General features: G+C 32.7%; 1 protein-coding gene and 1 non-coding gene across 2 annotated transcripts; one reads left to right on the top strand and one right to left on the bottom strand.

The window, feature by feature from the left end:
• Positions 1-4: 4 nt before the first annotated feature.
• Positions 5-16,939, bottom strand: Mgat4c (MGAT4 family member C). Its single transcript, XM_027929513.2, has 4 exons — positions 16,871-16,939; positions 9,750-9,899; positions 4,448-4,595; positions 5-1,146 (listed from the first exon to the last, which is right to left on the bottom strand). The coding sequence occupies exons 2-4, from the start codon at positions 9,894-9,896 to the stop codon at positions 5-7; spliced, it is 1,437 nt and encodes a 478-aa protein (XP_027785314.2). The 5' UTR covers positions 9,897-9,899; positions 16,871-16,939.
• Positions 12,895-12,968, top strand: Trnaa-ugc (transfer RNA alanine (anticodon UGC)). The gene has a single exon. It is a non-coding gene; the product is annotated as a tRNA-Ala (tRNA).
• Positions 16,940-24,368: the final 7,429 nt, after the last annotated feature.

Genomic DNA, 24,368 nt, shown 5'->3' with positions numbered 1-24,368 from the left:
TTGGCTAAGAAGTCCAAATGCTAATGCTTCTAATAATCAGCCACTCCTTTTGTGTTTTGGTAACACATATCCTCATACAGTGTATATCAAATGGAATTTTTTGATTCACATCTGACATTTCAAAGTTTCCATTTTTGAATTCCCCTAGTCTTAAGTAAGAATCACAACGTTTTATTTGTTTGGTAAGTATAACTTTTTCCCCAACATCAAGGACTCCATGATGCAAAATGTCATTTTGCCGATCTTCTGTCCCAGTATTCACTTTAATTTTTTTGATTATAGTTGGATTTTCAAAAACAATAAGAAAGATATCTCCTGTTGAAGGTGGTTTTCCCCAAAAGTACTCATCAACAATACTGTAAGCTTTGCTTGCTTCATAATTTTCAAACACATTCATATTGGTGTACAGACTTGCAGGGGGGTTATCAGGAATGTCAAATGAGTCCTCTTCAAAATCATCATCCTTCAGCTTATTCTCAGTTCCTTTATATGAGGAATAATAACCCATGTGCTGAAAGAGAGATGGTTTAAACCGGATCACATTTTTCTGAGCCAACAGACCTCTAAAATGAGTCAACAGCCAATCACAAGGCATTTCTTGATAAAACATTAATAAAAAATGTGCCAAACGTGGGAGATCATGAGAATGATAAAGTTTACCAATGTAGCCAAGCTTAGAGAACTCAAGAGTTACCCAGTAAGTTCCTTCTAAGGACGCAATGACTTTCTTGATGGCAGTTAAGAAATTTTTGGAACATCGGACATCATCTTCGAGCATTACATAATAATATGAAGTATTGGCACAAAAATTAAGCAGAAAAGCATAATCTACATTTTGCTTGGAACGAAATTTGACTCTATCTTCTGGATCATTGTAATTTCTTTTAAGACCATCCAAAATTGGGTAATATTCTTCAGGAGCATGTATAACCATTAATCTTCCTGCAATGATATGATGGGCAAACTTTTGTGTAATATCCTGGACCATGACATCACGCCAGGATGAATTAAAGTCCGCCAGATGAACTACTACTGAAATTTCCTTCAACTCTTCATAGCTGGATTGCTCAAAAATTGACTTGATTGTCTCAAGTAAATAGTTGCCTTTTTTTCGTTTCACTGATGAAAGTCCAATGGTAAGATACCCTAAACAAAAGAATTCAGAAGGAAGACAAATGTGAAAAGTGTTCTGAATAACAGAAAAAAAGGAGAAAATATTTGCCTATAGTATCTCTTTGATATTTTCCACTGAAAACAAATGCATCTTAAGAATAATGATATATGGGCCCTACAGTTTTGATCACTTGTTTATAAAATTCAAAAGAAAGCTTTAAAGTGTTCTAAAGCTTAGTGTTCTCACATGTGCCCATTAGAGAAGAGAGAGAAATGTTTACCTAATATACAAATTATATTTTCAAAAATCTACAAAAAGGAAAGAGAATTCACAATTGAGACTCATAAAGTAGTCTCAAGTAGAAAAGAAAAATAAGAGCAGCACATTATTTTAATCGTCTTTAAATTTTTCACAGGGCCTGTCACATATTTTCACTTTGATCATTTTCTTACACTAGAAGAATTCATAAGTAAACTTCACATTGTTATTTTGAAATTTACATAGAAGGTTAATTAGAAAATAAGCAATATCATATGATATATTTGAAAAACTTATCAACGCTCAACTGTATGGCACATTGTTCCAAGATGTGAACATTATTGTTTTCTTAATTTTGAGACACAAATTATAGAAATTTTGATTAAATAAAGTCATTCAGACATTTAAAATCTAGAAGTAGAGACAGGATATTTTTAGGGATTAAAAAAAACTCCGAGAAAAGCAGGTCACCTCTAAGAAGTGTTACATGTCTTTCTATTGAAATATTTTCACTTTTTAAAGAACTCATTCTCACATAACTCAGTGAATAAAATTTTTGAACTACCATTTGGGAAATGAGGAAATGTTAATATGCACCAAAATCATTGATTTCACATAGACACCTACATGATATAATTTCTACAATACTAAAAACAAACAAACAAACAAACAAAAAAACCTCTTCCAGGTTAGACCTTTCTGATTAGTCTATTTTAGAAGTTGAGTTGAGACTTACACATTTTGTGTAAATACACGGGCTTAAAACTCTGACTTCTACTGAAACACATATGTCACATGATACCATTATTAAACTTTAAGTCACCACATTTGATTAAAATCCAATACTAGCCAACACTTATGAAAGCTTTTGTACATCAGAGGAAGGAGTCTATGCACTTTTAACTTACTTATGCATCTTCAGTGTTCACAATAGTCTTTTGAGACAGGGTAGTTATTGCCATCATTCTGCTTTACATAAAGGAAAGCAGGACCTGTGTGATGAGGCAGCTCATTCAAACTGCAGTTACACTTAGTAAGTGGTGTGATGTCAGGATCCAACTACCCCTCTCTTATGCTCTGTTATATTGCCTCTTTAGTACAAAGCAGGTGGTATTTGTGCAAATAGTCATTAGTAAATTAAACACAGAAAAGGGGAGTTGGTAAAGCTTAGTCAGAGGTGGTGTGACATACGGGGATAAAAGAATCATGGCAGTCTTGGGCAGTTAAATGAAAGCCGAAGAAGACTAGACATTTGAACTGGAGAATTGAAAAGAAAAGAGCTCTAAATTAAACCTAAATTAACTTACCAATTTCCTCAAGTTGATTATCACAAAGTCCCTTGCATAAAAAGTTCTTAAAAGGGAAACAAAATTTGTTGTGGTGTCCATATAATCTATTAAAATGTCATGATGTCACTGTGTTTCATTGATTTTAAATTTGTATTTTTTCACACCAAAACATTTAAATAGTAAGTTGCAAATTACAATTGATGGTGTCTTATAGTTAAAATTGATAATGCTGGGACTAGGGTTGTGGCTCAGCAGTAGAGTGCTTGCCGAGCATATGCAAAGTGCTGGGTTTGATCTTCAACACCACATAAAAGTAAATAAATAAAATAAAGGTATTGTGTCTGACTACAACTAACAGTATATATATGTATATGTATATATATATGTATATATATATATATATACATATATATATACATATACATATATATAAAAAATTGATAATGCTTATGTTTACAGTGGTCTATTAATCAGATACATTAATGGTACACCATTGGATAAGGTACTTTTTATAAATGATGATGTCTTGGAATCTATGAAATATAGTATATAATTACTTAATTTCAAATATTTTTTCTCATACTACAGAGGGATGAAAAGTTTACTCTAAGAATTCATGTCTACATAAAACCTGAGAATGTGACCTTATTGGGAAAAAGGATATGTACAGATATTATTAGTTATAAATCTTGAGATGAACTAATCATACATTTAGGGGTATGCCCTGAATTCAGTAACTGGTATCATCATAAGAAGAGGAGAGGATACAGAGAGAATAAAGGAAGGAGGCCAATGATAATGGAGGCAGGAATTATCATTGCCACAAGTAATATAATGCCAGGGGCCACCACAAGATGGAAGAACCAAAGAAGGATTTGAGAAATAATTCAAAATGTCACACACAGAATTCTTTAGCATAGGGAAACATGATGCAAGAGATGATAGTCGGGTCATTCAGACCCAGAGTGGCAAACTTCTGCAAACTCTCTAACTCCATAAAAACAATAAATAACCACAATGAAAACCTTATCTTTCTTATTATAGTTCTTATATGGAATGTATAATATCAGTAACTAATTAACAATCAAATTTTGTGTTGTTATTGTCAACCAATGTAACAATAACCATCAATGGGGGGCTATAACCTCCTCCTTTGTTCTTATTCATCATTAAAATCCCACACCCTTCTCATGCCACTCTTAGTGAACACTTATTTTAGATGGCTATAATTTGTCCCCCTCTCCAGGTGATCATCCTCATATTGATAATCCTCAAAAATGTCTTTGTTTTTATACACACGAACCTCCGCTTGTCATGTAGGTTGATAGATTTTTCCTTAGAGTGGGCAGAGGGACTGTGGGTCTTCCAGTAAACTGATTTCAACTTCTAGCCTCCAGAACCATGAAATAATAATTTGTTGTTTTTTAAGCCACTCAGTTCGTGGTTTAAAAGGTAATTCAAACTGGTGGCAAGTGATAAAACTAAACTATGAAAATCTGAAAATAGAACAACACAGAAATAGTTAATTTTTAAAGTTAACTTTTCCTTGTGTCATATACCATCCTGTATCAGACTGCCAAAAAGTTCACATTAAAATTAGACACAATTTTTTCATTATTAGTGGAATTTGGCCAGTGACAAAATTACAAGTTGTGATACACTGAAGTTCTTATCAAAGTATATATTAAATTAATAAATCTCAAACATCTATTGCTATACAAATTAAACGTTATTTTTCACAAAGTATTTTATGTATTCTTTAATTTAAAAGTTTAAGGATACTTACGTTTTCTTTGTAAAGGTGTGGCAGCTAGGTAGCGATAGGTGACATTTATGGTCCCTGAGAAATTAGATAAATCCTTGAAAGTATGAACATAGCGCTCTGAATTTAGTTGATGTGTGGATGTTTCCCTTATGAGCTGTTTGTCACCCTCCTAAATGTCAAGAAAGAGGCAAGGAAAATAAATAATATAGAGGGTCATGTATTAAATTTTCTCCTTACACTATGAAGATATGGGTAATATCAACAACATATAACATTAGATAAATCTCAATCACTGGATTCAGAGGCTGAAGACTACCATCACTCTCCTGATTTCCTACCTACAGCCTTTGTTTCACTTTCTCTCTCCTCTATTCCATTCTTTATATTACAGTTCATTTGCTTCTCTACAGTGTACACAAAAATAATGGGATTCTCTTGATAAGCAAGTATCTACATGAAAATTCCCAGTGCCCAGTTGGGTTGTAGCTCAGTCGTAGAGCACTTTCCTTGCATGTGTGAGGCCCTGGGTTCAGTTCCCAGCACCACATAAAAATAAAAAAATAAAAATAAAGATATTGTGTCCATCTACAACTAAAGAATATTTTTAAAAAAGGAAAGATAATTCCAAGTACCTTCATGTTAGAATTCAGAATTTTTATAATAACCACCAATCTAAAAATTCAATGGTAATCTATTTTAGTTTCATCTGAGGCCAGTTACCACAGAATTTCCCATATTTGAGTCAAAATAAATTGATTTTTTTCTTGTCTCCTATACCATCCTATAAAATATTCTTTCTTAAACAATCTCAAATTAAAGACCACATATAATGTCTATGATTGTAAAACCTTAGGAATAATTAGGAAGATGCAAACGTAGACACAACCATTGGATTTTGCATAATTTATTAAGTAAGGAGTTTTAATAAGTTGCTTATAAGGCCACTGTAATTAAAAGATGTTGAGAACAGTCGACTAAAGTCCTCATGATATAGTAGTGTTTTTAAAATTTTTTTTTAAATTTTTTCAATTGTCTTTAATTAACCTCAATGAGAACACATTTTTACCAAGTCAAGAATTTGTGTTCAAACCTTATACTGGTCTTATGATAGTTTTGCTTGTGTGGGGGGGAGGGCACATGTGTTTTTGTGTGGCATTCTGTAAGTGTGCTTTTTCAATATTTAAGATCATTTTTACACATGGTAGTGGACTACATTTTATTAAATGTTCAGAAAGACTTAAGTTTATGAAAATATTGAATTTCAGTTTAAAATATGTCTTGTTATCCATTTAATTGCCTCCATTTCTTTGGTATAAGTTCAATGGCAAATATTGATTACTTAACTCATCAGTCTTTATTGATTATACATTATTAGCAAAACAATGACTTGTTTGGCTTGGGTATATGGTTTATTAATATATGTTTTGGGGCAACCAAATTAAGGAGAATTTTTTATGGTAAGGTGTGTCATTTTATGGATCTATTTCTAATACTCAGTACAGGATGTAAGGCCAATCGTGTGCAAGTCATCAAGCAGAGAAAGTCGATGCATTAAATAACTTCAGTCTTGATATTACCTGTCTGTGGTCAATAAAACTTTAATTAAACCTCTGTTCTTAAAGATTGGACAAGATTCAAATACAAGTTTTACCTTGATTAGAACATTCAATACTTTGTCTTAAACTGAAATGTAAAAAAGATGATTAGCTCACATTTTAAGTCTGGCCAGACTGGACTTTTCTTGGAATAAAAATGGAAAATAATAAAGGATGACTAAAGAGTTATAAGGTCTTTTTATATGGACTTTATTAAATCAATATTCATTCTAAATATATTCTCTGTTTATCCAATTATGTTGTGAATCTACATTTGGTCTTTAATACTGCATTTTTATATTTTATATTGCCTTGATAATTTGGATAAAGAAAACATTTGATCTTTAAAAGATTTATAATGGATTTGCCATCTACAAAAGCTATAGACTTTCAAAATACCTGAAATTAAACCTTAGATGCTAAATATATCAATTCAACATCCATTAATCTATGATCATTTTAAGTTATTTACACATAAATATTTTCACATATCCATAAGCAAACCTATGAAAATCCTTAAGACTAAAATAAATGAAATTAAAAGTGGCCAAGAAGTATCTATGGACTCAGTTTAGTATGAACTGCTTTAATAGCAATGTAACAGTGTATATAATCAATAGGGTGTAGAAGAAATTTCTATAAAAATCACAGTAGTCACAGTACTGAATTCACATCATCATTTTGTTCTTATGAGATGTTACATTCTAAAGAAACTGCAGGATTTAATATCTCTTTAAGAATCCTGTCCTGAAAGTGTAAAAATCTCAGCCTTTTCTGTGATAAGATGGAATACATTCATTTTGATTGAAGGACATAACAGAATATAAAATGCAATGGAACTGATATGAAAGCACTTAATTAAATTCTCAAGTACAAGCTTCTTTACACTTTTCAGCATAAATAAATAATGCACCTTTCACCTGAGTCAGCCTTGTTGGTTGCTTCCAGAGGCATCTAACTGAACAGCCAGGCTGTCCCTGGATACCTTCTTTCTGTAGTTACTATGCTATAGTGTGTTTCTTAGTAATAAGACAAAGTTTTATGACAATCATTTTCTGGATGGGAATGAAATTCAATGGACTAGCTACAGACTAAATATATACCCTAGTGGCTACTTTGAAGATGCTCACAGCCAAGAGGCTAAGTTGATTGGGCATGCAGCTTCTCTTCTACTTAGCTTGACTTGTAATAGTATTTGTCTCTTCCACTGAGCTCAGCTTCCTTTCCCACTGAAAGTCATATGTCTCTAATACATAAGCTAATATACTAAACTGTTAATATTCCTAGGATTTCAGTCCACAGCTGGATTTTCTAGCAAAAATAGCAGAGTAGAATGTGCTGAGTAACTCCAGCGACCATACTACTTCTAACTCTTCATTTGATTCCTCTGAATTGCAAGAATTATTTTCCAGCAATAAAAAGGAGACCATAATAATAATAATAATAATAATAATAATAATAATAATAAAAATATCTCTTAAAATTTATGGTTAGGAAATGGTATCATTATAGAATCATGAGGTCAAGGCTAGCATATTAAAAATGAAACAGCTGAAAATGTCAAAAGAGAGAAGTATTAAAAAAGTACCACAGTATATTTTTGAAGTAGTCAGATTTCCATAGATATTATACATTTTCAGAAGATTATCTTTAATAAAATTTAATATTAGTGATTGGATGTTTTAAATATTTATTAAGCCAGCTCAAAATGAAACTTACTTAGAAATCATATGATAAACTAAAAAAATTAAATAACAAAAATGTTATCATTGAATTTATTATAAGGATGGGTGCTGATATTTAAAGATCACAATTAATTCATTGTTCACTGTTTCTGACTTAACATAAATATTTAAAAATTATTTTTCTGTTTTGTTTTTGATAATCATTTTCAAATCTGAGAAATATATCTCTTCTTTGCACATGGATTAATTTGTAAATATAACTAAATACATGCTCAATATAGTCAAAGAAATTTCATTGAAAAAGTACTCTTTAGTATAAGAGTTATTTCCATAAATCTTATTTTTCACATTGGCAGGCTAGAATCAATGTTTACAGTAGACTGTAAAAATTCACAAAACAGGGCAATAGCATTTGATTATTCTTATTGATAAATATTATATTATTTCTTACATGAGATTATGGGTTTATAGAGATTCTGTTACAAAAAGTGGTATATGTTCCATATTAGTGGTCTTATGGAGATGTCAAAATGAAAGATTGGAAATGCATTTGACCTTCTCTTATAAACATAAGAAGTCATTAAATATAGTAAACTCCAATCAATAGCAGGTTCTTGATTTATGAAATTTGATATACTTTTACCAGTAGACAAAAATACAATTAATTTTTATTAAAAAACTGAATCATTATTAGGAGACTCTTTAGTTAATTTATCATCTTAAATTCAATCAAGAAAATATAGCTAGATCACATGAACCTTATTATATTCTCATAAACTTGAGAGGTTAAAAAAATTCCAAAATTCACATAATTAGAAAGTTTATCCAATTTTCTATGCTTGTATAAATGATATCTAGTCAAATTCTTTCAATCTTTGGTGATTTCCACTATATTGTCAATTGATCATGGATAGTAGAATGAAGAGTCTAAAAAATCAGGATCTTTGCTTGATGACAAAAAAATAAAAACTGGCCAAATGTCAAGAGCTAGGATTCTGGCAGAATTTCATTATAAAAAATACAGAGTTAAAGGAAATGAGATGTTTTACAGAGAACCTACTAGAAGAATCTGTACTAAGATTTTATGGTGGATTCATAAGATATCGTATACTATCTGGCAAAGAGTACATAATTAATGAATCATGCTCAATACAATAAGACATTTTATTGGGAATGCTTTTTATGATTATTGTTATAATATTTCTTGCTACAATACTATTTAGTCCCTGTGAGTGCAAAGGACTTGATTTTCTGAAATATGCAAATAGTAATAACAAAATAAAAATTAGAGCAGATATCTTAGGCTCAGTTGAAAAAAACTGAATAAACAACAATGTTCATATTATTATCAACAGATATGAAATTATGTGACATTTATAACCATAAGTAAAATAAGAAAAATACAAACTGATTTCTCACTATTAGCCAGAATGAACTCTCTATTTTATATATTTTGCATAAAACAAATTGGTATATAATTATATACTGACTTTTATTATATATTTTTAAACACTGAATAATTTCCACATAATACATTCATCATTTGAGATCATATATATAATGGTGGCCATTTAGAGCTATTCAAAATCCAAAAGTAACACAAATATTATAACAAAATATTACACAAACAAAATAGCACAATTAGATACTATTTTTATCTAGACAATAAAATTTCAATAAGAAAAGTAGAGAAAGTAAGGAATAATACTTGTGAAGCAAATTTTATTTTATATATTTCAAATTATAGTCCTTATTAACTCAGCATAATAATGATAAATAATTCCTTTGTAATTAGATAGACATATTTGAAACACAATATATACAGTATTAAATAAATTAATGCAACATAAGTTAAAACAAGTATAATATTGAAAAATTATAATTTATAGAAAAAAATCTCTAGGTAGGAAATATATATATTATAATTTTGCTTAAGCTAAGTTTACCTGCCCAACAGAGGATTCAATTTAGCTTACAATTATACCAATTTAAGTTGACATATGCTTTATTTTTAACAAAAAATAATCAACCTCTATAACTTACCAGAACATAGCTATCTTCAATGTACAAATTCATAAATAGGAGGAAAATGACAAGAACTCCCAAGAATGACACTGTAGAACGTTTTCGCAAGCATCTCATTTTATCTAGTATTTGAAAAGTATGTTTCATCTGATAAAATTTAAACATTCTCTCCTGTAGAAAAGAGGCACAGATTATTAACATTTACTTTTGGATATAAATATTTCATACATATAATATATATAAAAATACACACACATGTATATTTATTTGTTTAATATCTGTATGAAATAAAGCCTTTACAGAGTCTCACTCTTCACATATTTGAACTAAAATTTCATTTAAAGTTTTATGCATAATGCTGACATACATCATTATATGGATTATATATTGTGACACAGATACCTTAAGGTCAGTGCAGTGATTTATATTTATGTAGAGTAATTCAAATGGAAAAAAATCTTAAAATTATTGATAGAAAAATGAAATTTGGCAGTAATAATGTTAGATAAACCAGGCCCTTCAATGAGAAACAAAACAAAAAATAAAAGAGAAAAAAAACATGTCAATTGTTATCAATGAGATATAGAATTAAAGTAAACTCTAACTCCTAACTTACATTGTAATGAAAATGGAAGAAATCATAAATATGGGTCTCAGAATAAGAGGCACTAAAAACTCTCAGTGGGAATCTGAACAAAGAGAAGTCACAAGTTAGGGGTAGATCCATATACACATTGAGAACTTCTGAGTTAAAATTTTTGTGTTTTTCAAAAGTTTCTTCTTAAATAATTATAAATCCTGGAATAGGATATCTACATTGCTTGATCTAACTGGCAGGTTGACTGTTTGGAATAATTCATGGACTTTAGAAAAGCAAAATGAGATTACAAAATTTTGGAAAGCTAATATTTTTTTTTGTATTTCATTCCTAAATCTTGTGATAGACTACAAAAATGATTCATTAGATTATTGTCTGTGGATTTTAAAAGAACAAACACATCTGGAAGAATCAACAGAGTAGTGGAAGTATATTTAAGCAACATACAATATTTGTACTTTTGATGGTGTACAATATTATAATACAATGCATGTATACAATATGGAATGATCCTGTCATGTCAGCAGAATTGCATTTTGTCTAAAATCAACAGAAAGATAATCTGTAAATGGTGTTATGTGGCTATGTAGTCTATCTGAGTTCATTTTTAGGATGAAGTATTTATGTATAAGAAGGACTTCAGGAAGAAAAAGAGGCCAGATCCTAGATCCTTAGATCTAAACCTAGAAGACAACAGGGAAATAATATCTCTTTGATGAACTGATCAAGAAAGAATTTATGAATTTCTTATAAAGTAAAAAATATTAGGAATTGTAATAAAGGCTTAACGAACATGAAGAATGGAATTCTGAAAAGGAAATGTTATATGTATTAACCATTCCTTTTCTTCATTTGCATTTTTCTCAAGCGTTACTTCTTTTACATTGTGTGTGTGTGTGTGTGTGTGTGTGTGTAGAGAGAGAGAGAGAGAAAGTGAGAGGAAAAGTGAGAGAGAAAGACAATGGGAGAGAGAGATGTGTACAGATATATACACAAGTACACAAAAAATATGAGTAATTGAGTGATAGACGATATTCCAAACAGTATCAGAAGTATTAAAAATGATGCTTTGTGGGGAGAGTCTTCATTTTTGTCCCCTAGAATGCAAAATACAACAAAACAATAACAAATCTCAAAGATGTAATTCTAGATTACAAAGAAAAATTGCTAAAGTGCTTAGAGAATCATGGCAGCCACCTAATAGCCATATCCTCCAAAATCAGCTTACAGCAACATAAAGCACATCTAAACCTTCCACAGTCACACTCTCAGGATAACTAGAAGACAGTAGCATGAGCTTCAATTCATATAAAAGCAAAAATATTAACACCCAGGACAAGTAGAATGGGATTAGAAGCCCAAAAAGCAAGAAAAACATCAGAAGACAGACCAAAATATGTATCACACATTAAACAAATCACACTGGATTACATCATAGTAAAAAAAAAATCAAGGAAACTAATAAGCGTATCCAAACCCTTCCTTTATCTAAAACTCAGAATTATCTCCTACACTACCTGTGTCCAGGAAAGTTAAAATAAAAATTTCTGAAAAAATTAAAGAGCAAAACTCCAACCAATACACCAACCAACCAAATAAACAACAACAAAAACCCCAGACAGAACATCAATTTACTATGAAAAGGAAAACAAATAGCTCATTTCAGGTTGGGGGAAAATTCTGAGATTAGGTCATCTTTTTGTTGTGCCACAAAGCAAGGATGCTCTTAGGGGAGGTGGAATGTTTCTTGAGGACATAGAAAACAAATGTGAAGACACTTCCATTGAGAAAATTTGGGAACAATGATGATTAAAAATATGACTATGATTGATAGTAAAATACTGAATAAATATAAATTCATGATGAAATGGTGATAATGCAAAAAGAGAAATGAAAAATAGGAAACTTCATTTGCCACAGTGAAGGTAATATCTGCCCGTCTTCTGACCTTCAAAATTGGAAATTAAAAATATTAATGTTCTACCCTGCATTTCTAGGAGAACAATGTTTATCCCTAATGATGATGGATATTTTCAAATATTGACCAATGGTCAACACAGGGCATTATACCTGAAAGAAAGGAAAGCAAACACATAAGCAAGCTGCTTGATTTCTCTAGTGTAGTGCAAGGAGGCAGTTTCCAAAAGGTAGGTTAGGGAGAGTAATCCAAACAGAAGCCAGAGATCCTGCTGACTTGAGACAGAGATGAGTTTAGGGAGAGAATGGTATTTAGAATGTGAAGGGCAGAATATTTAGTGGGAGGAACTTAAATAAAAGAGGCAGAATTCTGCAGAAGGCCTCTTTATCCTCAACACTGTCATGTGTGTGATGAAATTACATAAGGCTAGAGACAGAACCATGAAAAAGCAGCAGGCCTCAGAAGTTCTTGAAGCCTAAACAGGGTTGGCAATAATATGGTTACCTATTAGCCAAGTTCACTAGCTGCACAGATCTGAGGAATAGTGGGACATTAAGAATAGTCCAGATGCTTAACATTCTAATATTGGGGCGGAATTAGTTGTTTCAGGACTATTCTAACATATGCTTAAAAGCTAACATCAGGGCTGGGGATGTAGCTCAGTTGGTAGAGTGCTTGCCTTGCATGCACAAGGCCCTGGGTTCAATCCCCAGCACCACAGGGGAAAAAAAAGCTAGCATCAGATGATCCGGTAAGACTCAGTCCATGTCACTAGAAAGTATAGTACTCTTGCCAGCCTGGTGGTGCACACCTGTAACTCCAGTGACTGAGAAGGCTGAGGTAGGAGGATCCTAAGTTTGAGGTCAGCAACCAAACAAGACCCTGTCTCAAAATTTAAAAAATGAAAAAATAAAAATGAACTGGGCATGTAGCTCAGTGGTAAAACTCCTCTGGGTTCAATCCACAGTACAAAAACAAAAAACAAACAAACAAAAATTACAGCACTCTTTACACTATATAAAATCATTGGAACTTAAGAATATAAATTCAAAATATTTAGAATTCACCCAGGGGATGTAAATTACCAGGTATGTAAAGGACAATATATATAATCCATAGCTACAATAAAACCATTCAAAAAACCAACAAATGACAGAATTAAAATAAAATGGTAGAATTAAAATTAAAAGAAGATAGTAAGATAGTATTAAAACTATTATCATTATCATGTCCTTAATCCCCTAGGATTAAGATGTAGTAAAACAAAAATTGTAGTATCATGAGCCATCCATGGGCTGTGTGTGTGTGAACTATGCACATAGTAGCCATGTGAGGGGACAGGCCTGGTGATGGCTGGGCTGTGTGATGCAAGTGTGACTTCTCTTTAGCTCTGCCTGTGATCCCACACAGCACCTGAGATGGGTGTGACTTGCCAAGATGTCAGTCAATATGCTGACCACAAGACATTAGGAAGCAGGACTCCACCCTTGAAACTTTATCCCCTGCCTTATTTGGTGAAGAACATTCTATCTAAACTCCTTTGTGATTCCCATATAAAAATAAAGAGATTCTGGGTGCAGGCTCTCTTTTCCAGAGCTCTTTCCAGTGTGAAAGCTGACCTTTAAGGTCACTGAGCTGTCCCTCCCTAGGTATAAAAATTACTTCTGTGCCCTGTGCTTTTTCGCTGCTTTCTTAGCTTAATGTCATAGCCAGCTCTTTTAAATCCAGTTTATCTCGTCAGTGCGGGTTGTTGGCAAGAATAGAGAAATGAAGGATATTAAAAACTTGAGCTTATAAAATGAAAAACACATAATATCTAAAAAGCCAATATACTTGCTAGTATTAAGTACAAATAAGGAAGAGCAGGTGTAAAGATGAACTATTGAAGATACAGCGGTGGAAATAATACAAAATTAAGCAAAGAGAGAGAGGGGAAAAAATCCCATCAAAGAGCTCCAAAATTCCTGATCCACAAAACCAATGAGACAATAAATGTTTTCAGCCACTCAAGTTTTAAAGTAGTATCTTAGGCAACAATAGATAACTTTATATGGCTGTCTATGGCAAATTTGCTTTAAGTATAAAGATGCCAGGTAAGTTAATAATAGAGGAAAAGGAAAAGATAAAGTGTGCAAGTATTAATCAAACAAAGCTGGAGTGATATATTAATAACATCAACAGTAAACATTTAATAGTAGATGAAGGCATCAATTGTCAAAGGGACCATAACTATCCTAAACGTGCAAGAACCAAACATGAGTTTCAAAATAAATGAAGCAAAAACTGTTAAGTGAAAGGAGAAATACATTCAAATTTGACTGAGAAATTTCAGTATTTAACCCTCAGTAACTGACTGAATATCAGTAAATAGAATATCAGTAACTATAGATGATACCTACAACACTGTCAAATAAATTGATCAAATTGACCTTCATAGAACATTCTACCCAGCAAGAGCAGAATACAAATTCTTTTCAGATGCATGGAGAACATTTGTCAAGACAGAATAGTTTGGGCCATAAAACATGGCATTGAAATTCTATACAAAATATGTTCACTGACAACCAAGAGAAGTTTATTAGAAAGATGTAGACAAATTCCAAGTTCTTGAAAAGTAAACAACACACTATTAAACATCCCACATGTCCAAGAATATTTCAAAGAAGATATTAGAAAAATATATTGAACCAAATAAAATTGAAACACATAACATAAAATGTGTGCGAGGCAGGTAGCGAAAGGCTTGAAGAGAAATTTATAACATTAAATGCTTTCATAGAGAAGAAGAAATGTCTAAGATAACTTATCTGGCTTACCAGAATTTCTCATTTCTCAAGAAATGTGAAAAACAAGGGCAAACTAATCCCAATGTAAGCTTTCGAAAAAGGAAATCAGGCCAAAGGTAAGCAGAAAAAAAGATAAAACTTAAAGTCAAAGACTAAGACAAGCAACGATAAAACTAGAGGAATCAATTACTAATATCAAGAATAAAACAATTATCATCAAAAATTCTACAGATATTAAACAATACAGGAGTATTTTGAAAAATAAAAATGGTAACATAGGTAAATTCCTTGAAATACAGAAATCATCAGAGTCCATATAATATAATAATATTAAGAAATATAATAATCCTATATCTATTTAATAAATTGTAATTGTAGTAAAAACACCTCCAAAACTCCATGTCCATATGGTTTCATGAATAAATTGTCCCAAATATTTTTAAAGAAAAACAATGATACAAATAATACACAAAATCTTACAGACAATAGAAGAGGAATAAATAATTCCTTCTCTATGGATCTAGCAAAGCATTTTTATTTCATGATATTTTAGGTCATTTTATGAATAATTTATTCAAATAGAAAATGATAGTGAAAACTTTGTTAGAAATATTAGTAAGAATTTAAAGACAGCTAACACAAACATTATTGAAATTTTCCAGTAGGTTCTTGTTTACCATTACCCTGGATTATTCTTATACTTATTATACTCAACACAATAAGAATTTGATGGCTCTTAATTTTGTTGAAGAGAAGACAACCTTATCTGACTCATAATTGCTATACTTTTCATTATTAGGTTTGGATACAGTAAGTTCATTTTTATATCACCTACTTCCCTCCAGTCCTTTTTGTTTACATACCTGCTGCAGCATTGTGTGCTAACAATCTTATCAAGCAAATTTTGGTGCATAAAAGATGAATGAATACTGCTCCATATCTTTTAGCAAAATAGGGCAGTTAGGTTCTTTTCACAGAACAGTCAGATGAAGTTCTCCCTGCTAAATGATATTATAAATGAAAATATTTTATTTTTTTTCTTAAACATATATTGTTCACTCAGCTGTTAATCTAAGATATTGTTATACTGATGCATTTTTATTATTTTTTTTAGAGTGCTGCTGTCTCTTTGTGTTAAAGGTTTTCTTTTTAGCCAACTTTAGTCAGATGTCTCTATCCCTACTAGCTCCCATCCTTTGTCATGTCTGCCAGGGGTAAGTTTAGCAAGAATCCTGTCTAGTCAGTTCATCCAAAATGCCCCCATCCCTGCCTCCATATCTGATGGTCCTCACTATTTAATTAAGTTCATCATCCACCATCAGCCTCCAGGTCATATCTGATCATTCCAGCCTGTCTTCAGAATTTGTTAGGTTCCTTTATCGATTGCCTTGTTAGTCATCTTCCATCCATTGATTCACATCTTGATCCTTGGTGATAAATTCATACTTTCCCTTGTTATGTTCAGATTCTCTCAGAAGCCACAATGGGAGTTGAAATTCTAAAGTCCAAGTGACAGAAGGGCTAGAGTAGAAAGGAAAAGGTTCTGGCAGAATAGAGGAATGGGGCAATGAGGGGCTTGAACAAATTAATATCAAATGATTTAAAGGAGCTGAAGGGAAGTTTAGAAAGGTTAAATGGAGAAATGGAAGTACCAGGAGTTGTGTTCAGAGTTTTTCTCCTGGACAGCAAAATCCCAAGGCCCTTGGATAGTCTACCCTAATGTATTGAAATTCATGGCAACTATCATAAATACTGTTTTCTTAAACAATTTCGGTGCTATGACTTAAATAGGATCTGTCATTGGATCCCTGGACTTCTCACACAGGACCTCAAGTACAAACTTTAGATCCTTTACCTTTACTCCTGGCTGATTGACGGGGGATCCATTGATGGTTTCAACTTCTGAGCCAGTTCTTCCGATGACAGTCTGTTAAGGAACAGTAAGAACAGATTTTGATTCTTAAGATTCAGAGTATTCTATATGAGCCATGTTAGAGCCACAGACAAACCAGGTTGTTATAGTCCTGGGGTTCTCAGTTATAAGAAGTTGGGTTGGAGTCCATTAGTTTGAAAGGTACCTGCTGGGTTGGAAGTCTGTCTTCCTGGCTCTTTTCTTTCAAGTGGCAAGTTGCTTTCTCATTTCCCAGCCTAGAAAATTGCCCATCTCTCTATGAGGTCTCTCTGTTCTCTCTTTTTGATCCTCTTTCTCCTGTGGTAACTTCTCAGTCAACTAAAACCCCCTTTCTCAAATCCCTGCTGACTACATACTCCACCAACTCTGTTCACTCCTTTCTTCTCGAAATGATTTTTCTGAGGATAAAGGGGAACTTCAGCTGTTCTTGGGGAACAGAAGGTCTCCCCCAACTGGATCCTCTAAACTCTCTTCCTTCTTACTGCCTCATATACTTCTTCCTCATTTTAACTCCTTTAATCTTCCTTCAGTTCCTTGAATTATTTGATACTTTTCTCTTCAAACCTCTTTTTCCTCCATTCCTCATCCTGCCAGATTTGTCACAGCTCTTAGACAAACAAATTGGGTAAAATATAATGTGAGCAGTGAGAAGAGTTTATTATGGTATTGTCTGACTGAAGGCTAAATTTTATAAAAAAATTTGGAAAATTTCTGTTTATTGTCTGTTTATAATTGTATGGCTCCCCCAGCTTCTGTGGCTCCTGTGTTCGTGGAGTCCCTTGGCTTTTAGCTGAATCTTTGCAGGCTCTGCTTCTGGTACCATCTGTCCATTACATTACAGACATGCAGAATATATATATATATATATATATATATATTCTATATTATATTATATATAGTTATATATAATATAAATGTTATATATATTTATCTCTGGATGGTATTACCAAGTTACTGTGTAAAATCCCATAAAGGATTACTGTTCCAATTGGCTTAAAGATAGATGAGGGCTTATTTAAGCTAAATATTCCAAGAACTCCTAGACATATAGAAACTAACTCAAATGCTTTTCAAGTTCAATGAGTTGACAATATCTTTGGTAATTAAGACTATTTTTAGTTTAATAAAAGGAGCCATGCTTTTTGTGTTATCAGCATAATATGAACATTTCTTTTACTTGAGTTTACTTGTTGAATAAGATGTCTATAAAATGTTTATGATTATAAAAATTATAAAATCAAACTTACAAGATGCAGTAAAAAAGAATTGTTTGATGTCAGTTATTTATATAAAAAATAAGTGTATCAAAGACAGCAATAAAACCAAAACAAATTATTTACCTTTTCAGTTTTTGCTTTTGGAATCCTAGGCTAACATGCTTGTAATCTAAAAACAGTTAACAGGAAAATAACTTGAGATAATGGATAGCTTTGTTTGATGTTTGATGTTTGCTGAAAAACAGCTTCCAAAATCTTTTTGGTAATTTGCATTTTAAAAGTTATGCTAAGCTAAATTAAGTAACAGATATTTAAATATCTAGACTATTTTTAAGCAAGAGAAGTTATTGAAACATCCACTTAAAAGTTTAAATTTATATAGTTTTGGCCTCTTCTTTTTACAGAGAGATTAAAAGTATTTGGGTCTGTTCATAAACATGTTATTTTTGACACAGGAAAAATTACAGTATAAGGGAGAATAACTCTGGGGCTGGGGATGTGGCTCAAGCGTTAACGCACTCGCCTGGCATGCGTGCAGCCCAGGTTCGCTCCTCAGCACCACATACAAACAAAAAAATGTTGTATCTGCTGAAAGCTAAAAAAAATAAATATTAAAATTCTCTCTCTCTCTCTCTCTCTTTAAAAAAAAGGAGAATAACTCAATCAGAAATAGTGAAATAGAATATTCATAAAATTTGCTAGTGTGCTAAAGAATGCTAATGAAAAAAACACAATTCACAATCAACTACTCCCTAGTTTACTGTTAAAATAAAAATTACTAATGGCTAAAAATTATGTTCAAATCAAGCAATGAAAACTACTAGAATTAATAAAGATAAAAATCCTTTTTTGTAGAGTGTGCAAGAAAAGTTGGACATATACAATAAATAAAAGTATACAAGGAATATAAAATGTATTTTTGTTAAGGGAAAAAGAGAATAAATTATTTCTAAAATAAAATGGGTGTTTCAGAATGAGAAAAAGGAAAACAGTAGGACAAAGAAAATGGCTAAAGAAGTTACAAGAAGTTTGCAGAAAAATAATTTTATTTGTGGTCAACTAGGTAAAATTGACTGAATTTGCCCATAATGTTGTTATTTCTTATTTTCTTTCTTCTTTTAAGGATCACAACACTGTATTAATGCAAAACTAGAATTTGTTTTAGGGGTTGTCTTTCTCTATGCAAAAATGAAAAGATTTTCTTGAATTATCATCCTGTTGTTTTAATTTTTTTTTTCCTGGTACCTGGAATTGAACCCAGGGGTGCTTTACCACTGACCTACATCCTCAGCATCCCTAGCCCTCTTTCTTTTCATTTTGTATTTTGAGACAGTATCTTGCCAAGTTGTTTAGGGCCTTGCTTAAATTGCTGAGGCAGGCCCTGAACTTGTGATCCTCCTGCCTCAATTGCTGATCTTACAGGTTTGTGCTATATAAGGCAGGGCAATCTTTCTCTTAAGAAAAATTTGTAAAAGTTTTTCTTTACCTTTTAAGTAATCTTTCTAAGACAATAGAATTTGGAGTCCTCTCAGAATAACTTCCTTTACATTAATGTTTTTCATATCCTTGATTCCTTAAGAGAACTGAAATTTTTTCACTTCTAAAAACACAAAAATATTTTACATTTTTGACAACATTCCCTTCTCAAATCAAGTCTTAAATAAAATCTTATTCTCAAACTGATCTTGAGCCTTCCCAGAAGGTCAGGGAAAAAATCAAAGGATTGTTATTTCATAGTATGAAAGAGACATAAAAAAAAATTTTTTTTTTTGGTTTGCATTGCATAAGAAAACACTGCCAAATAAAAAGAGATACTTTAAAATTTCCTAGGTAACATTTGTATAAATATTATTACAAAAGAAATTTAGAAATTGTATGAAATTCCAAGTAATGTGTCAATATCCTGGATGTCTACTACATATCCTGTTGTAACGTCACCAGTCATAATTTCAATTATTACTTAGTGTTGTATGCAAACATGTGAACAAATTTGTTAAGCAAATTCCCTTATTGATTATATTATAATGATAATTTTAAGGCTTGGTCATTCAGATATAGTTATTGTTTGACTCTGTTCCTTCTCAAAAAACATTTTCAATTTGTTACAGCTCAGAATGCTTCCTAATGGCATTGTGATTAACTTTAAGAGCATACCCCTGAACTGAGTAAGGATTTCCAGAACCAAATGGAGAAACCTATTGGTTTGTAAAATTACTAAATAAGTGGAAAAAGATTTACTTGGGACTATGGTTTAGTTTGAAACTTTACTGGTTCTTTAATGTTGTATTTTCTGAATTTAAGGAACTCCTTTCCTTGTTCTCTTTCCATTTGTACTTATAACAATTAGTAGATCATACTTTTTGAATATAAATGAAATATCCTTTCTCACTGACTGATCCCTCTACAAGGGAAAACAGTAAGCATTCTTACATTCATGACAATACAGTTATTTGTGTAAGTTCAATAGAAACCTTTTCTCCTTATAACAGGATAAAATTGGAAATAATGATCATATTTTTGAGGCTTTGATTATGATGTCATATTTGAGAATGATTTGCATAGGACTTGATATAAAGAATGAAAGTTGACTTCATGGGGCCAAATTTTACAAGGTTCTCTTGGAAAGACTGCCCAATAAGAGGCATAGAGTTTCCCCAGCCTTATAGGTGAGTAAGGAAATTCTCTGCTATGCAAGTTGGGAACCCTACGATATTTTGGGGAACCTAAGAAGAGAGTTACTGCAAATTAAATCTGATGGTAAGTTTCTGTTTTGCCCTCCTAGCTTCAAAAAGAGAATTATAGTTATACATAGTAGTTGTGTTCATCCCTACAAAATCTTATGTGTGTGGAATTTGATTTCAGTTCCTGTCCTCTCCTCCGACCCTCCCCATTCTCTTTCACTTACTGATGTTTCTTTTGCCCATGTATTAATTTTTATTGGGTCTTTCTGCTCATACATAAAGGTGAAATTCTCTGTGATACATTTATTTTTACACATAGAATAATTTTTTTAAATTACATATTTCCTCCTCTTTCTCATCCATCCTTCCTCACTCTCAACCTTCTTCTAGTCTAGAAACCATTCACTTGGCTTCCGTATTAAGTAAAATCTGTGTTTTCTATATTAATTTTTAAATTTTCATCAAAATTCCTCTTATGAAATTTATAACTACACACTACAACTCAACAGCAAATATCTCTACTAACAAAGTCTCAAAAGATGGTTCAGTTGGTCTTTAATGAACAGAAGGCAACCCAACAAGAAGAGACTTAGGTTGTTCAAAGGAAAAAAAAAATATTTCCTCTTTTCATAATCAAGACAAGGGATTGTTAAGTATTGTGTCTGTGATGATGAACATTAAGTGTCAACTTTAATATGTTGCTGGATTCTTAGGCAATTGATAAAGAATTATTTTGGTGCATCTGTGAGGGTATTTCTATCAACTTGTGTGTTGACAGACGGAGCGAAGAAGCTTCCACTCTCAGTGTGAGTCATCTCAAGGCCCAGAGTGAACAAACCGGCAGAGGAAAAGTTAATTCATCTTCTCTTTCTTTTGTAGCTAAGACACCCTTCTTCTCCTACCCCTTGGAATCAGAATTCTAGGCTTTTTGGCTTTTGGACTTTTAGAGTTGCAGCAGTGTCTTCTCAGGTTCTGAGGCTTTCTAATTTGGATTATTCCACACTATGGATTCCCTAGTGCTTTCAGATGGCCCACTGTGGGACTTCTCAGCTTCATAATTGCCCTAGTAAATCCCTTCTCATATTCCTGTCAATAATCACCTATATGTAGATCCATATGTGGATCTAGATCATCTTTCTCTTACAGGTTCTGTCTCTGGAGACCCCTGACATAGAGTTTCATACCAGAAGGAGTTAAGCCTTAAACAAGCTAAGTGTGTGTTCTATTTCAAATAATATAGAGAAAACTGACAGTCTATTCTTAAATTGTTTATAGAGCTATGCAAAATGGAGCCATCTCCCTGTATTGGATAGTCCTAATCAAACATTTGTAAGAGGCAACCATGTTAGTGACTATGTTTAGGATACTTTTGAATATTTGTGGGAAACAGAGAATGTAATAATGTTGGTTGCTGTTAATGTCACTGGACAAAGGATGAGCCCAGGGATTCAAATTCCCAGATCCAGTTTGATATAAGTAGCTCACATCTTCTGAATGTGTCCTAAGGGAAAATCTTTTCTACCAGCTGCAGGGTTGAAAGCAAAAATAAGTTCTCATCATAGGACTGGCTGAACTACAATGGAAGTTGCACTCTCATCCTTGAAGGATGTGTACTATATTAAAATGAGAGCATGGATTGAGAGAGAATGTGATTCAGTAAGTTAGGATGGGGATGATTGGGAATATCACAATGATGTTGGAAACACTGAACTCCTAAATTTTTTTGAGATTATTATTATTATTATTATTATTTTTTGCTAGCAGTAGAAGTGGCCTCTTTATCCCCAGCTGCAGCTGTTCTCTTTCCCTCAGTGTTATTGACTTTTCCACCTCTGCCCAAGGGGATTAGTGGTGTATTGGTTAAGGAAACATAATGGCTTCCCAGGGGGCAGCTGTCAGGTAGAGCAGTTTGCTATTCTCATGACCCACTCTCACTACCCATAGTTAGTTTCAGACCCATAACTAGACTCAAGTCCCAGAAGGCCTTTAAAGATTTGGTATAGAGTGTGACCCAGGATGAAGTTCGCTACACTCCAAAAGAACTACTTGAATTTTCTATTTTACACAAGCAGAAATCCAGGGACACATTGTGTATATAGATATCAAGGATGTGAAAAAACAGTGCAAGGGACATAAAGTTGGATCAGACTGGACTTAGATGGGCCACCTAAGCAGAGAGTCTACATTTAATATTGCAGCACAGTGAGTTAGAAAGGTGGCTAACAGTTTGTTTGGCTGACGGCAACAAGGATCAAAGCACACCATAAATGTGATAGAGATGCCTAATCTCCCTTGGTTTATTAAAGTACTCAGAAGTTTATAGAGATTGAAATATTAAAGTGAATTTACTACATAAAAATCATCTGCATAGGGAGGATTCATAAGGTATACCTTTCACTAATACTCTGAGAAACAGATTTATGAAGGGGACAGGCAGCATCCTTGAGGAACTTTATTTTTGTTCTTCTTTATAGTCCAGAGGTTATAGTGGGAATTAGTCACTAAATTGTAAGTTTTACATGCAATGGGGATAATTGAATCCAAAGGTAGCAGGGACCACGTAGTGACACTCAATCACCAAAGGTAAGGTATACACAGTTACCATAATGAACAACAGAAATAAAGCAACAATTATACTAATCTGACACATCTAGACCTGCGATATTGACTAGTTCATCATGGTATTTCAAGAAAGGAAATAGAAAGATTATCAAATTTTTACTTGATCTGTATAACCAAAAAGTTTCCAGGACAATTAAACAAGCTTCTAATTCTTTCTAATAATAAAAAAATAGAGGCTCACGGCCTTTCAATTTCTAGACTTGAGCCAGTTTAAAAAACCCAGACTCCCTTAAATGAAGGGGAGGTTGGGTACCCCTGAGAAGCAACTCCAGTACCGAACCAAAATATGTATACTGTCATCTCTTCCCAAGCTTTCCCCAAAGGAACCTATGGCCTTTTACTAGGTTAACTTTGCACTGGGACAAAATAATCAGACCTTTCAGGGACTACTAATACTGACTTGAATGGGTACTGATTCTAGGAGACAGCAGACATCACCTTGGCTCACCAATCATAGTAGGTTCTTTATAAAAGGAAGGTGATAAATGGGGTTTGTTACACTTTAGATCTGAGATGTCTTCTAAAAGCTCATGTGTGAGACAATGCAAGAATGTTTGGAGGTGAAATGATTGGTTTAAAAGCCTTAACCTAATCAGTACATTAACAACTTAAATGATTTAGTTGAGTGGTGGTTACTGTAGGTAGGTAGGGTATGGCTGGAGGAGGTCAGTCACTGAGGACATGCCTTTGGGGTTTATATTTTGCACCTGATGAGCAGAGGTCTCTTCCTGCTTCCTGGTTCCCATGTCCTTAGGTGCTTTCTTCCACATCTTTTGACCATAAGATTGTACTATGGACCGAGACATCTGAAACCATGGGCTTCAAATTAACTTTTCCTCCTCCAAAAATTATGCTTGCCAGGTATTTTGGTCCCTGAAGCAAAAAGCTGACTAATAGAATTTT

Source organism: Marmota flaviventris, chromosome 3, assembly GCF_047511675.1.
Source record: "Marmota flaviventris isolate mMarFla1 chromosome 3, mMarFla1.hap1, whole genome shotgun sequence".
NCBI classification, from domain to species: Eukaryota; Metazoa; Chordata; class Mammalia; order Rodentia; family Sciuridae; genus Marmota; species Marmota flaviventris.
This window is presented reverse-complemented; position numbering and strand designations above follow the sequence as displayed.